At 52.4% G+C, this 14,684-nt stretch overlaps 1 protein-coding gene across 1 annotated transcript in view; it reads left to right on the forward strand.

Annotated features, from left to right (window-relative positions):
• The window catches only part of BSN (bassoon presynaptic cytomatrix protein), a 96,322-nt gene that overhangs the window by 50,210 nt on the left and 31,428 nt on the right, over positions 1–14,684 (forward strand). Inside the window, exon 2 of the mRNA XM_040445369.1 lies at positions 5,163–5,571. Within this exon, the coding sequence (XP_040301303.1) occupies positions 5,163–5,571 (409 nt within the window). The remainder of the gene's footprint in view (positions 1–5,162; positions 5,572–14,684) is intronic.

Below are 14,684 nucleotides of genomic sequence, written 5' to 3' on the forward strand. Positions count from 1 at the left end.
AAATGTATTTCAATTAAATATTGAATAGGTATTTCTAAAGAATGTAAGAGTACTTATAAAATATGTATAAGATGTAAAGGATACAATACAATACAATGAACACCTGTAGACCCACCTTCCATTGTCAGAGACATAGTTTGTTCATACCGTCAGTACCTATCACGGGGCCTGGAACTATTCCAGGGGTCAGCAGGTGTTTGTGAATGACTACATGCCTGAATGAATGAATGTTAGTTTTCTCTGTGAATCTCTCAGCGTTGCTGGGCAAACTCCATGTGAAGTGGTCCCAACTGAATCGTGTTGCTGCCTGAGGTCAGTCCCACCCTGTGAGCTCGCTGAACCACTTATACATCTTTCCATTTACTTTGCATATGTTTATTGAGGGCTTGCTCAGTACCAAGAGCGGTGGGAGGACTGAGCTGCAGTGGGGAGCAAAACGTCAGAGACCTTCTCCTAGGGAGCTTCCACTTAACCAGCTCTTCAGAAGAGAAAAAAATAATCCAAAGAGCCCAAAGTGCAGTGCTGCCTACCTGTCCACAGCCTCACTGCGCTCCCGAGAGTGACAGTGTGTGACAGTGGTTAAGGACAGGGACTGCAGGCCTTGATAAAAGTCATGATGGCTTTGCAAGTTATATAACTCCTATGTGTAGCAGTTTCCTTGTCTGTAAAATGGGCAAAATGGGTCCTGTCCTGTGGATTTGCTATGAGGCATAAAGGAGTTAATATGTGATAGGTGCCTGGCACACAGTGGGGCTCACAGTAAGGCTCAGTTGGCATCACCACCACCATGGTGAGCAGAGTATTCTGTATGGTGGGACTGGGGGTGCAACCAATAACCAGAGAGGACTCCACTATCATATCTGCAGCTCTCTCCAGCATGAGCTCAGATCCAGGGAAGGGCCGAGTGCCATGCTAGTCACGTGCCATGCCTTGTTTCCTCAGCTCTAACACACTTTTGGGCCACATTTGCTTTTCTGAGTCATGATGTGCCTACAGCCAATCTATTCTGGAAACACCAGTTGTGTGTCCAGTGTGTGCTAGGCACTGTGCTGGGCTCCAGGATGCAGCTATGGAGGTAGCACACAGAGGCCCTGCCCACAGAGCTGACTGTCTAATGCGGGGATCACAGAGGATACACAAAAGCAATACATATGATGAGTTGGAAGGTACTCAATGCCATGGAGAACAAAGAGGCAGGAGAGACAGAAGCTACATTTTATTTTTTTTAAGTTTATTTATTTATTTGTTAGCAATCTGTACACCCAATGTGGGGCTCGAACTCATGCCCAGAGAGCAAAAGTCACATGCTCTTCCAACTAGCCAGGTGTCCCAGAAGCTTCATTTTAAATAGATCAGGGAGAGTGTCCCTGAAAGGATGCCACCAGCGCAAAGACTTGAGGGAGTGCAAATGCCTGCAGATGTGGATGCCCAGAGGAGAGTGGCCTGGCCTAAGGGAAGTAGAAGGAGGGAGGGAGAGAATAGTAGGGGATGGGGCCAGGGGGAAAGGGCCTGTATCTCGTGGGCTTGCAGGGGCCATTGTAAAGCCTTTGGATTTTCTTCTGGGAGGGAAAAGAAGTGTTGGAGGGTTTAGACAGAGGAGGGAAGTGGCTAATTTATGTATGTAGAGGAGTATCCTGGCTGCCATGCAGAGAAGACCACAGAGGGGTGAGTGAAAGCAGCCTGGCTTGTGCAGAACTGAAAAAAAGAGGGGACGGTGGGGAGAGAGGAGGCAGTGGGAGTGGCCAGACTCTGAAGCCAACAAGATTTACTGATGATTGACGTGGATGGGAGAAGAAGGGGTCAGAGATGGCGCCAATGGGAGGCTGGGAAACACACATATAGGGGAAGATAAGAGCTCAGCTTGGACACTTCAGGTTTGGGATGCCTATGCATATGACATCTCAGTCAAGATGCAGAGTCTGCAGTTAGACCAGTGACAGGTTCAGGGAAGAGGACTGGGCCAGAGACACATATTTGGTAGTTGTCACTGGGAAGTGGGATTTCAAGCCTTGAGTCTGGGTGGGCTTTGAGACCCAGGATCGTGTGTACTCAGAGAAGACCATGTTCCTCCAGTGTAAGGAGCGGGGTTCTGGGAATGGGAGAGAGTTTAAACAGGTGTGGCCAGGAGGGAGGAGGAAACCTGGGAGAAGGAGGTGTTCCAGAAGGCAAGTGGAAAACTTATCTCAGGAAGGAGGGAGCACTCAGCAGTATCCTGTGGTGCTGCTGAAGTGAGATGAGAGATTGAGAAGGGATTGTTGGATTGATAATGTGGAGGCTGTTGGTGACTATGACCATAGCGGTTTCTGTAGAAGGGTGTGCAAAAGCCAGGTTGGACTGGGTTGAGAGGAAGGGAGGGGAGGAGCAGAGAAATGGGGCAGAAGCTAAAGGGGAAAGTGGGTCAAAGTTATTTAATTAATTAATTAATTAATTAATTTTGCGGATGGGAGAAGCATGTTTGCATGGTTATTGAAATCATCCAATAGAGAGGGGAAATGGTTGATGAAGGAGAGGAGGTGGTTTGTGAAGGTAAGAAGTGGGCTTTGGGAACAGGAGACTGGCAAATATTGGGGGACAGACGTCGAGCGGCTGTGGATGTGCAAATTCTCCTCTAGTAGCTCCCACTTTCTTGGTGAGATGGCATGCAGGTTGTCAGTGACAGTTAAGAGAGGGAGAGACATACTGGAGGCTTGAAGATCATGGAGAAAGGGTGAGGAATCATCCAGGAGGATGGAAAAGAGAAGGGATCGCGGACAAGCAGCTCGATCGCCAGGTGTCTCCTACAGCCACCGTGTTGGTGCGTGCACACGCATCAGGCCCAGATGCAGGGAGCCCTTGCAGGACAGACTTTGCTGGGCCACAGAAGGCATTGTTTGCTTAGTCATTGTCACTCTGGCTGAGCTGAAAGTTAACTTGAATCTGGATCTCTGTCACACAAATTTTGTCCCCAGAAAGACTACATGGTGATACAACATTGAATTAAAATGCAACTGTGTACACAGAAGATTGCCTGTCACAGACCAGGCAACTCACAGACAGTAGAGATGGCTACATTCCTCAGAAAAAAACTTCAGACCTTACACAGCCTGGGAAAGGGACTGCAGCCCCTCCCTCCACATGGTATAAAGGGCTCTCAGTAGCTTCTGATTAGCTTTCAGGGGCTCCTTTTTTTTTTTTTTTTTTTTTTTCCTTTTAATTTTAATTCCAGTATAGTTAACATACAGTCAGGTGCTGCTTTTAAATTCCAGCCCCAAATCATTCAAGTAAAAAATTAAATTATAAATTAACCAAGTGGGAATCTTTCTTTACCATGCCTAGAAATTAGTCTGCTGGAAGGCCGTGGAGCCTAGGTTCCAAGTGTGGCCCAGAGATGCTGTGGCCACTACATACTGGGCCTCACAGCTGGTGGCAAGATGGCCCAGGGGGGCTAGACTCTCAGGTTCTGGAGATCCTATTGAAGACGAAAGTGGCAGGTCCGTGAGATGGGATGGATGGGTGGGTATATGCTGTTGTTGGTTGATGAAAGAAATGTTTGATAGACATGTAATAGTGTTTCTTTTTTCTGGAAGAGTCTTTATTAGACCGAAGGTGTGGCTCTCCCCGCACTGTTCCTCAGAAGGGAGGAAGAATTGCAGACAGTCTTGGAGGAGGCCTCCCCAGGTGGGCTCCTCGCCCCCTGCCACCCCCCCCCCATCTGAAATGGCTTGTTTTAAGACATCCTACCAGTTGGCCCCTGAATCTTTTTTGCAAGCAGATGGCTTTCATCTAGGGGCAGCAAACTCAGAATCCCCTCCTGTCAGTCAGTCAGACCCTAGGAGGACACAGGGCACTAGGGCAGATGGCGCCAGGGTGGCCTCCCTGCAGGCAGCTGTGGTCCAGCCTCCACAGTAGCGCTCAGCCAGTCTGTCCTGTCTCCTGGGTGCCAGTATCCACCCAGATGAATACACACTGGAACAAGGATAGAATTTCAGGGAAGCCATATAAAACATTGTCTTTGGCTTTTTGTGCTCATCTTCTTTCAAATTGGAAAAGGAAAATGGGGAAAAGGAAAATAAGGAAATTGAGTTTAGCTTAACTTTCTACCTTACTGAACTACTCAATTCTGCGGGCTTCCCTGCAGCTGCACCAGGTCAGAATGGAGATGGGGGTCAGGTACATTGGATTTCTCCTCAGTGGTTCCTCAAGGGCTGGATCCTAGGACCGCAACCCCACCCAGCCTGGTACTAGTGGAAGAGTAACACTTCACCCATCTCGATGGACTTGGTCTAGCATCAGGCCTGCTGGTGAGCTGCCAGAAAGTAGGTTCCTTTGTCACTGCTGGAGATGGCATTAACTAGGTAGGCATTGGGATGCCTCCCCCACCCATCTCCAACTGTCTGGGGTCAGCCTTTGAAGGGAACAAACCAGAACAGACCTGCCAGGGCAATAGCTCTGAACTTGTGCTGTATGTTGGGATCACCTGGGGAGGGAAAAATACTAATACCAGGGTCCTGCCCCCACAGATTCTTTTTTATTTATCTTTTATTTTTGAGAGACAGAGAAAGACAAAGTGTGAGTGGGGGAGAGGCAGAACGAGAGGGAGACACAGAATCCAAAGCAGGCTCCAGGCTCTGAGCTGTCAGCACAGAGCTGATGCAGGGCTCGAACCCACAAACTGCGAGATCATGACCTGAGCCGAGATTGGATGCTCAACCCAGCACCTCAGGTGCCCCTGCCCCCACAGATTCTGATGTAATTTGTCTGGGGTATAGTCTGAGAATCAGAAATTTAAAAATAACTCCAGGTGTTTCTAACATATAGGTTTAGAGCCTTGGTTCTTAAAGTGTGGTCTGCAGACCACAGTATAGGTATCACCTTAGAGATTCTTAAAAATGCAAACCTCACACTAGACTTGCTGAATCTGAATCTGTACTTCATCAGGATGTAGGAGGGGAACTCAAGATTCTACCACATGACCTGGTGCTCAGGGTTCAAATGGGAGACGCTTGTCAGCGCTCAGCACGGGACACAATCAGCACTCAGCAAATGGTAGCTGTGATGATGCCACTGGGCAGAAAGAGGAGAGCGGAATGGGGCTCGGCAGGATCACCGAGCTTGATAGAGCCCCCTGCAGGCTGCTTCTCTGAGAAGTGTCTCTAACATAGTGATTTTCAATGTCATTTCAGCGTTTCCAGGAGACTGGACCCCAAGGAGCCCCCGGGTAGCCAAAGAGCAGCTTCCCCAACCCCGAAGCAGGCTTCTGCTACTGCTCCCGGCCGCGAGAGCCCCCGGGAGACGAGGGCACAGGGCCCAGCAGGCCAGGAGGCTGATGGCCCACGCAGGACACTGCAGGTAGACAGCAGGACGCAGAGATCAGGGCGGTCGCCCTCTGTGTCACCGGACAGAGGCAGCACCCCCACATCACCCTACTCCGTCCCCCAGATCGCCCCCCTTCCCAGCAGCACGCTGTGTCCCATATGTAAGACCTCGGACCTCACGTCGACCCCCAGCCAGCCAAACTTCAACACCTGCACCCAGTGTCACAACAAGGTCTGCAACCAGTGTGGGTTCAACCCCAACCCTCACCTCACCCAGGTAACCACTTTCTGCGCCGGCTTCCCCCACCTACCTTCCCATGCCTCCCTCGGTTCCCTTCCCCTCTTTAACCAACTCTCTTTTCCTGGTTGTTTCCCTGAGCCACCAGCATTTGTGTCTTCCTGGCTCAAGATGTGGTAGCAGAGAACAGGCCTGGTCGCAGATCTCCTGAGGGATTCCTGCACCTCCTGAAAGCTTGGGCAGAGTCCCAGAGTAGAAGATGCTTTTGTAGCTGGTGTGAGTTTGACCCAGAAAAATGGCCTTAGAGAGGGCCAAAGACAGGCTTCTGGGCAACTTTTCTCAATGGATACTCATTTGGAGAGGGCTATAAATAGCCACAGGCTGGAGGGGAGGCAGATTTCCCTGGCTCTAGGCCAGCCTCTTTCCCTGACAGTGGGCACTGGAGGGGGTGCTGGTGAGGGAAGCAAGGTTTTAGGAGAGGCAGGAAACAGCCTTCCAGTTGGGCTCTGGGAAGCTTCTCCTCTGGACTTTCATTCCAGTTAGCTGGGCCTGAGATGGCAGAAAAGCTAGCCATCCCCAGAGAAACAACCTCAGGGTAGAGACCCAGGCTGGGAGCCAAGCATTCACAATGGGTGATGGTGTCCTATACTCACTGAGCAGTTACTGAAGGGCCATTTCTATGAGATTGGCCTCCTTTGTGCCCCGGGTCCACAGCCCCATCCTGGCTTTGTTCAGGATGCTTTGAGTTGCTGTGGGATGCTCAGCCAAAACCCTGAAGGCTCTTTTTGGGGACCTGGAGGCTGGGTGCCCCAGTGTACTAGTGGAACTGGGCCATGCCTCTGAAATGAACTGAGTGGGCTTGCCAGCTTCCTCCCTCTCCTCTGGGGTAACCCATAGAAGTCTCTAGTTCCTCTTCCAGGGCTCTGCCCTTGGGCAGGATGGAGCATGGCCGGGCTATAGGCACAGGCATGGCCGCCTCTGGGATTATCAGCAGCAGGAGCCATTTGGACCTCGTGGGTGGGGGAGATGAGTGAGAATAATTGTTCACAGGTCGGGGTCTATTTGTGACATGAGGTGCTGTGGGTGTGGGATGTGTGGTTTGCGAGAGGTAAGTGTGAGATTCCAAGGAAGGAGCTGCCGTTGTGGGGAGATGACTCAGTACGTTTGGAGTTGCTCCTGGAGTGTGGGGGCTTCCTTGAGGAGGCGTGCACACTCGTGATTATTACATCTGTGATTAGAAACAGGCCCATCCCTAAGCTGATCAGTTAGGTAAGTGTTTGCTCTTCGGTACTTAGAACAGTGTGATCCACACCAAAGAAACTCACCTGTGTGTTTGTGCCAGCACAAACCAGAAGCCAGAAGCCCTGGCCCCCCAGGAGTAAGGTTTGACAGGCAGGGGTGAGACGCTGCGGTAGCCCCTGTGTGGTGTTGCCCCTCTGGGTTTTAGCCTCCCTGAGATGCTCAGTTGAGCTATAGGACCTGAAGGGCAGAGGTCAAGGGAGAGCCACATATGGGGCACTGGTTTCCTGGTGGGCACCCAGCCCTTGCCACACAACAGGCTCCCCCAAGCCCAGGACCTTGGGTGACGTGGGAAGGGAGCCAGCCTTTAATGTGCCAGGAAAAACAGCAGAGTGGGAGGACCTTGGCCACACTCAGTCCATCTGCCTCGTTGTGCCGGGAAGAAGCCGAGGCTCAGGGCCAGGAAGGAAGGGGCCTCAGACTTAACTGCAGATTCACAGTGTTTGGTGAAGAGCAGTCCTCTCAGCCAGGTGCTTCAAGCAAATCTGAGCCAGACAAATGCATTGGTTCTTTGCTGGGAGGCTTCTCAGGCCTTCAGCACCCTGAACGGCACCATGGAGCTCCAAGACAGAGCTGTAGCCAGCAGCCTTTCCCAGACTTGCTTTCTCAGAACATTAGGGGCCGCTGTTCCATGGCATCAGTTTGGGAAATGCTGACCTAGTCCATTCTCCAGGTTCTCGGAACCTGGTGGATGCCCTTTTCTGACAGGGTCTCTAAGCAGAACCTTTTCTTCTCCAGAGCTGGCTTTCAGTGGTGCTCCAGTCAAGGAGAAAGAGCCCTCAGCACATTTTCCTGAGAGGCTGGCAGAACGTAATTCTCGAGTCAGAGCGGTTGTCCATTGTCACTCTGCTAAAAGCAGATTCACCTTCCTGGTCCTTTTGCACAGAAAGAGAAACCCAGTTTGCAGGTTTTGTTCACGCACCTGCTGATCCGCCCTGGTCACACCATACCTGTCCTGACACACCTCCTAACTTGATGTTTTGCCAGCCAAGAAGGCCGTTTCTGGGATTACCCTGGTGTCTGTGGGCTGGGCTCCTGCCTGGCCTGAGATGCTGGGCAGGGCCAGGGGCTGGTTCTGAAGTAGGGTGTGTCTAGGTGGCAGGGCGTTCAGGCAAAGCGACCTTTCCCAGGACACCCAGGTCCAGGACTCTCTTCTCAGCAGGGGCCCTGCTACGGTGCAAGAAGAGGTGGTGCTGATTCCGGCACCAGATGCACTGCAGACACTGGCCACTGGGGGGCATACTGGGGACCTTGTCTGCAGGGTGGGGCTGTGTGTCTGAAACTGCTTAGTGCAGTGATGCTGCGGTGGCGGGGCTGAGGAGGCCTGGGTCCCACATTCTGCCTTGAAGCTCACCGAAGCTCATCAGGGCATGTCAACATTGAGGCTGCATGGAAGTCAGGGAAGGAGCTCAGGGCACTCTCTGTTTATAGACAAGGAGACGAAGTCTTGGGAAGTCTTGGCTTATTCAGGGTCATTTTGGAGCAATAGACCTGGGGATCCAGAATCAGTGGCTAGGTCTCCAGTTTTCCCTCAGGGACTCTCAGCACCATTTTCCCTGTCCACAGTCCACTCTTCCTCCTCTTCTTGAGGAGAGTTCAGAACAAACAAGGCCATCTCAGCCACTCTTTGTGGTGAGGCCATTTCTTTTTTTTTTTTTTTTTTTTTTTAACGTTTATTTATTTTTGGGACAGAAAGAGACAGAGCATGAACGGGGGAGGGGCAGAGAGAGAGGGAGACACAGAACCGGAAACAGGCTCCAGGCTCTGAGCCATCAGCCCAGAGCCTGACGCGGGGCTCGAACTCACGGACCGCGAGATCGTGACCTGGCTGAAGTCGGACGCTCAACCGACTGCGCCACCCAGGCGCCCCTAGGCCATTTCTTTCTGGAGTTTTGTGGTCCTGGAGCTCAGGGCAGGTGAATAATTTACCCTGTTTGAAATTGTGGCAAAAGACTGGGGGTTTCCTTGTGGGGTCTGAACATCTCTCACCACCCACAAGAGACCGTCCCTGTGAGGAGGAGCACTGATCGGGAGGCCAGAGGCATTAGGATGTAAGCCCATTCAGTACCAGTGATAGGGAAAAGACAGGAAGATTGTTCTCTTCTCTCCCTGGATGTGGGTCCTGAGAAAAGTACCTTAACTTCCCAAATGTCTGATTTCTCTAAAGGAGAGGCAGAGGGCCAGGGACCAGCCCCGGTGGCTTTGCTGATGCCTCATGCCAGCTCAGGCCTATTAGCCCACCTCTCTACTCTTCAATGACTTAATGTTCAGGCCTGCCACCCCTTTCTCCTGCAGGAGGGAGGCCCTTGTTGCACAAATCAGGCTCTATTCTGATAGGGGGGATGGGAGACAAGGCATGGTTGTGAGCCTGCTGGGTGGAATCTGGGAGGTGAGGTTTGGGTGGGCAGTGGGGGTGGGAGTGAGCTGCTAGAGAATACGAGTGATGGCCAGGGGCAGCCCAGCAGCACGTCCTGGCCTGGACTTCCTCCAGATGTGCGTCTGGCCTCACCCGGGGAAGAGCGTCACAAGAGCACGTGCTGGTGCAGACGCAGGGCTGGCTGCATGCCTGTGCTTCCAGATCTGATTGGCAGAAGCGTCCCAGAGCACCAGCTACAGTGCAGCGCAGGCTGCCCCTGGGAGGCCCACCGTCTGCCCCAGTGGGGAGCCATAGAGCTGCTACCCCATCTCTAGCCTTCCAGGTTCAGACAGCTCATCTGAGCTCATCTGCCTCCCATCTCCCTTGCCTTAGTCGGAATTGCTCAGAAGCCCCTCTGAAAAACTACAGAAGAATGATCATGGTCTTTCTTTGCCTGTCCTAAGGTCTAGACTTTGCCGAGACCAACCCAAGGATGTTTAATCCACTGTGCACTGGCCTCCCCCCTAACCTGCTCTATCAGCACTTACCCATGGGCTAAGTAAGGGCTCAGGCACTTACCCATGGTGGGCGGTGTGGAGAAGGGAGGGAGATGAAGCAATGGCCATAAGCCTTTCCTCTACTGCCTGCATCCCACTCCTTTCCGGCAAGGGCCGGAGCACCAGATGGCCCGGGGGAGGTGCTGTGAGTGCCGCACCGGATCCCTCCGCTGCAGCCACCAGCCTTGCCCCCTTCCCTCTGCTCCTCCATGGCCACGCTGCCTCCTGGGCCGGTAGGGAATGAGGAGCAGGTGTTAGGAGGACATAGATCAGCAGTGGGCTGAGGAAAGGCAAAGTTGTCTCCCTCCTCCCTGGGCCTAGGAGGAGGTGGTGTCTGCACACATGCCCAGGCTTCCCTTCTCCACCGCTAAGCCAAATGGAAGTTGGTCTCCAGGGGGCAGGCCCTTTGGGAAACCTTTCTCCCACAGTACATCCAGTCCTTGAGCAGCTTGCCTTCCAGAAGCCAAACAGTCTTCAAGTCAATAGGGAAATACCTGCCAAGCTTCAGTCAGTCCTGGACAGCCAGCCCTGCTGCCAGTCCGTGCTCCCAGGAGGCAGGACTCTTGGCCTCCTTGCTGGGACCACTGCGGGGCAGAGGCCAGAGCCACTGGGTACATGCAGAAGAGACAGCTGTGTGGGAGTGGGAGCTGTTTCATAGCTGGAGCTGTCAAGCATGGCACTCCAACTTTTAGCTACAAAGGGGGCTGTACAGTTATCTAAGAATGAATGTGAAATTAATTCAGAGCAGAAACCTGAGATTTTATTCTCAAAACACCTGCTCCTATATGTGTGGGCAAAAGAAACAGAATGAGAAGAGAATTGAGTAAAAATTGAGAAAAAAAAAAAAGAGAAATAAATAAAGTGGGAACAGGGAGAAGGAACAGGGGGGAGAGACAGGAAAGGGAGGTGACAGAGAAAGCCAGAGGCAGGAAGAGGCAGGAGAGCTGAGTGAAGTAACCAGATGCTGGCTGGTCACCTTGGGCAGGTCTGCCTGTACCCACTGTCAGATGGTGGCCCTTTCCCTTCTTCCCATCCTTTCCTTCCCCTGCAAATACTTTTGAGCCCTTATGTTAAGCCAGGAACTGTCCTTGACACTGGAGAATCAGGCAGAGCTGAAGTATGTTGCTCAGCCCTGTGGAGCCCGCAAGCCAGAGGGAGAGGCGGCCCTTCCGCCAGTAACCGCCCAAGCAAACACACAGTCACACCTGGGGGTCAGGTGTGCGGAGGACCAGGAGGGAGGCTGGGGTGTTTGATATGCTGCTGCACCAAGACTCTTGGGGGCTTCTACAAGGAGGAGACATTAGACTGGAGTTGGCCTAGGGACAGGTGGGGCCCAGGGAGGCCTGAGGGGAAGTGCATGGGAACAAGCCAGGGCTGGGTGGCTGGAGTGCCGTGAGCAGGCCCAAAGGGCAGGCAGATCCTGCTGGGGTCTCTAGATGGGCTTCCAAAGATTTTGAAAAGTGGCAGTGGGAAGGTCAGATGTGCATTTAAAAACACCTCTTTAGAAATAGATAACGGTGGGGGCGCCTGGGTGGCGCAGTCGGTTAAGCGTCCGACTTCAGCCAGGTCATGATCTCACGGTCCGTGAGTTCGAGCCCCACGTCGGGCTCTGGGCTGATGGCTCGGAGCCTGGAGCCTGTTTCCGATTCTGTGTCTCCCTCTCTCTCTGCCCCTCCCCCGTCATGCTCTGTCTCTCTCTGTCCCAAAAATAAATAAACGTTGAAAAAAAAAATTAAAAAAAAAAAAAAAGAAATAGATAACGGTGATGGTTGTACATTATAAATGTAATTAATGCCATTGAACTGTACACTTAAAATGGTTAAATGGCCAATTTTATGTTATATTTATTTTATCACAAAACTCTCAACAACAACACCCCACTCCTCTGACTGCTGGGTGGAGAAGAGCCCATGCGGTGGGGCTGGATCCCCAGAGCAGGCTGCGGCTGGGGTGGTGGGAGTGAAGAACCTTGAAAGACTCCTGGTGGATTTCAGAAGCTAGATAGACAGATTTTGGAAATGTGTTGCACATGGGGGTTAGGGGATAGAGATGGAGAATTTTTCCATTTGGGCCACGTCAGGTTGGAGGTGCCTGTGAGCATCTAAGTGGGGTTCAGTAGGCTGACAAATCTAAGACCCTGGCATGCAGCAGACAAGTCAGGGCCAGAGAACTTTGAAATTCACAGGCATATTGACATCAGCATACTTCCCACTAAACATTTCAGTAAGCATATCATTAACTTGAGTTTAGTATGGGGGGGTGGGGTTAGGTAAAATGTACATGTATTGTAATGTTTAGAGCCCAAGTGTACCATTCAGTGAGCTTTGACAAAAGCATGGAGCTGTGTCAGCCAAACCCCTCTATCAAGGTAGACGTCCTCATCACCCTAGAAAGTCCCTTCAGGCCCCATTCCTGTCCATCCCCACCCTTCCTCCAGACACAACAGTTGTTCTGATTTTTATCCACCATAAACAAGTTTTGCCTATTCTAGAGCCCCGTATAAATGGAATTGCACAGAATGTGCTCTTTTTCGCTCTTTTACTCAGCACAGCGTTTTTTGAGGGCCGTCTATGTGGCCAAGTCTTGAGAGGCCTGACCAAGCAGGAAAGGAGAGAACACAAGACAGTGGTGTGCACAGGAAAGGTGCGCAGACAGAGGAGGGCTCCAAAAAGCAAGAGACAATGGCACTGGAGTTCTGAGAGGCAAGGGCTGCACAGGAATGTGGGGGGTGGAGTGTGGTTGAAAGAGCGGAGCCCCCAAAGAGGCAGGTCTAGATCCTCGGTGTGGAGGAAGAAGCCTATTGTGTGGCTCCTCTTGACGACATTGGAAGCAGGGCAGCGGTTTGAGCCAGAAAGCAAGGGAGGGGGACAGGCAGGGAGAGGGACACGAGAAATTGAACAAGCCATTGTGGACAAAAGCCTCCTGGGGAGATGGAGTGAATTAGTTAACCGGGCAGATATGGGGGTCCAGGAGAAGTTAGACACAAGTTAATTTACAGCGGAGCCCGTCTGCCTGGTGCCCATTTATCTGTTTGGGTGTAGGCCCGGGGAAAAAAGGTATCTGGCTGGATCCAGTTCTGAAGCAGACATAGATCAAGAGAGCACAGACATTTAGCAGAGTGACTGCATGACAGACCATAGATTCAGCTGGTCAGGAAGACACGTGAAGGCAGAGGGCCTGTGGAAGAACAGAAAGCAGAAGCTCGGGGCAAGGAAGTTCAAGTAAGGGAGCAGCTGAGAAAGGCTCTTCTTGGGATGAAAGTCCCTTCGGAGCCAGAACACATAAGGCCCTGCTTTTCTGAATTCCCAGCAGGCTCCTGGCAGGGCAGGAAGCGACTCCCTGAGGGAAGCCACTTTCCTGTAGCTTCTGCTTCCCCCACTTCCAAAGCAGCTCTTGGCCTGCACACCACACTGAGCCTCCCCATTCCTACTGCTGCTCGGGCCCCACTGGGCTGGGATGCACAGGTGTCCCGCCTCTGAGATGACAAGATGGGTTTCCTTGCTGGCAAGAAGGGTCAGCCTGACAAAAGCTAGTGTCTGACAGAGCCATCCACATCAGTGCAGCCCTGGGCAGTCCCCTTAGCTCACCTCTGGTTCTTGGGACGTGAGTTCTGTGGCGGATAGCCTGCTCATCTCCTGGCCAGGTGCCAGGTCAGGCTCATGGAGGTACTGGACAGCATGACTCTAGGACAGGTTTCCCGTCACACTAGTAGAAGGCCATTCATTCATTGTGATTCTGGTGGGCAGCTGGATTGGAGGCTGCCAAGAAGCCACAGACACCGAATACAGTTAGATGAGGAAGGCTCTCACTGCTCTGGTCCCAGGGCTGACGAGTCTGCCACAGGCCTGGCCATGTATGCCCAGCCTAGGTGGGCAAGTGAGCTGGGGTGCATGGCCATCTATCTCCCTGTCCAGTAGACAGCATCCATCCCCCTAACACAGGGATGAGGACCTTGGAGGAGGGAGGAAGAGGCTAAGGCTGAACCCCTCCAATCAAGCTCCTGATGATCAGTGGGGGAAGCAGAGGGAAGTCTTGCTGGGCTCAGAGTCCTCCCCTCCCAGTGTCCTCCCTGGGAGGCCTTTCTGCCTGGGCCTGAGTCTGGGTGGGGCTGGGAGAGGGCGTGGTCAAGGCTCCTTGCCATCTAGAAGAGGCTGGATAGAAATAGCTGTGCCCATCTGGGCGATGAGTCACTGAGGGGCGTTTTAGCTGTTTCTTGGAGAGGTTCTATTTTAGGTGAATGCCTGTGACAGCCTGGGTGACGGAGGCTGGGTAAGGGAAGGTTCTGGTGGTGAGTGAAGGAGTTTTAGCACATGCCCTTATTCAACCCTGTCCAGAACCTGAAGGAGGGTCACTCTGAAGTCCCAGGATAAGGAGTTTTACATTCCAGACTCCTCTTGTCACAAGTCCCACCTCAGGGCATGCTATACCTGTGCAAGCGCACAGTGGAAATGGAGCCTGGGGTGTGCACTGGGCACCCACCCCAGGAAGTGGGTCTGTGACAGCTGCCCTGGGCCAGGGCCTGGGGCTCCCCTCAGAAGGCTAATCCCCTCCGGGGGACCATCTGAGGGTGAGCAGAAATAGCCTGCCCCTGGGAGCTCCCATTTTGATGGGAAGTGAGCCCTCCCCACCCAAGAGTAACTTTCTAAAGTGTCTTTGGACTGAGTCCCAGAGACCCAAATTGTTTCCTCTGAGGCTCTCTCTGTCCAAAAGTAGACAAAGCTCCCTTGGGTCTTTAAAAATACGTAGGGTGAGTTGACAGTTCCCATCTGGGGGGGATGGCTTCACACCCCAGTGCTGTGGCATCACTGTTCTTAGGGTTTCTGGAACTGGGCTTGGCCTTTGAGGGCTCTGCCAGTGTTTTGCAGAGGGGACTTCTAAACCCATGACTTGACCTGCATGAGGTTGAGTGGCCTTTGGAAGAGGCAGGAATGCAGAAGGCA

The sequence above is a fragment of the Herpailurus yagouaroundi genome, unplaced genomic scaffold (assembly GCF_014898765.1).
Source record: "Herpailurus yagouaroundi ecotype Mexico unplaced genomic scaffold, PumYag 193, whole genome shotgun sequence".
Lineage (NCBI taxonomy): Eukaryota > Metazoa > Chordata > Mammalia > Carnivora > Felidae > Herpailurus > Herpailurus yagouaroundi.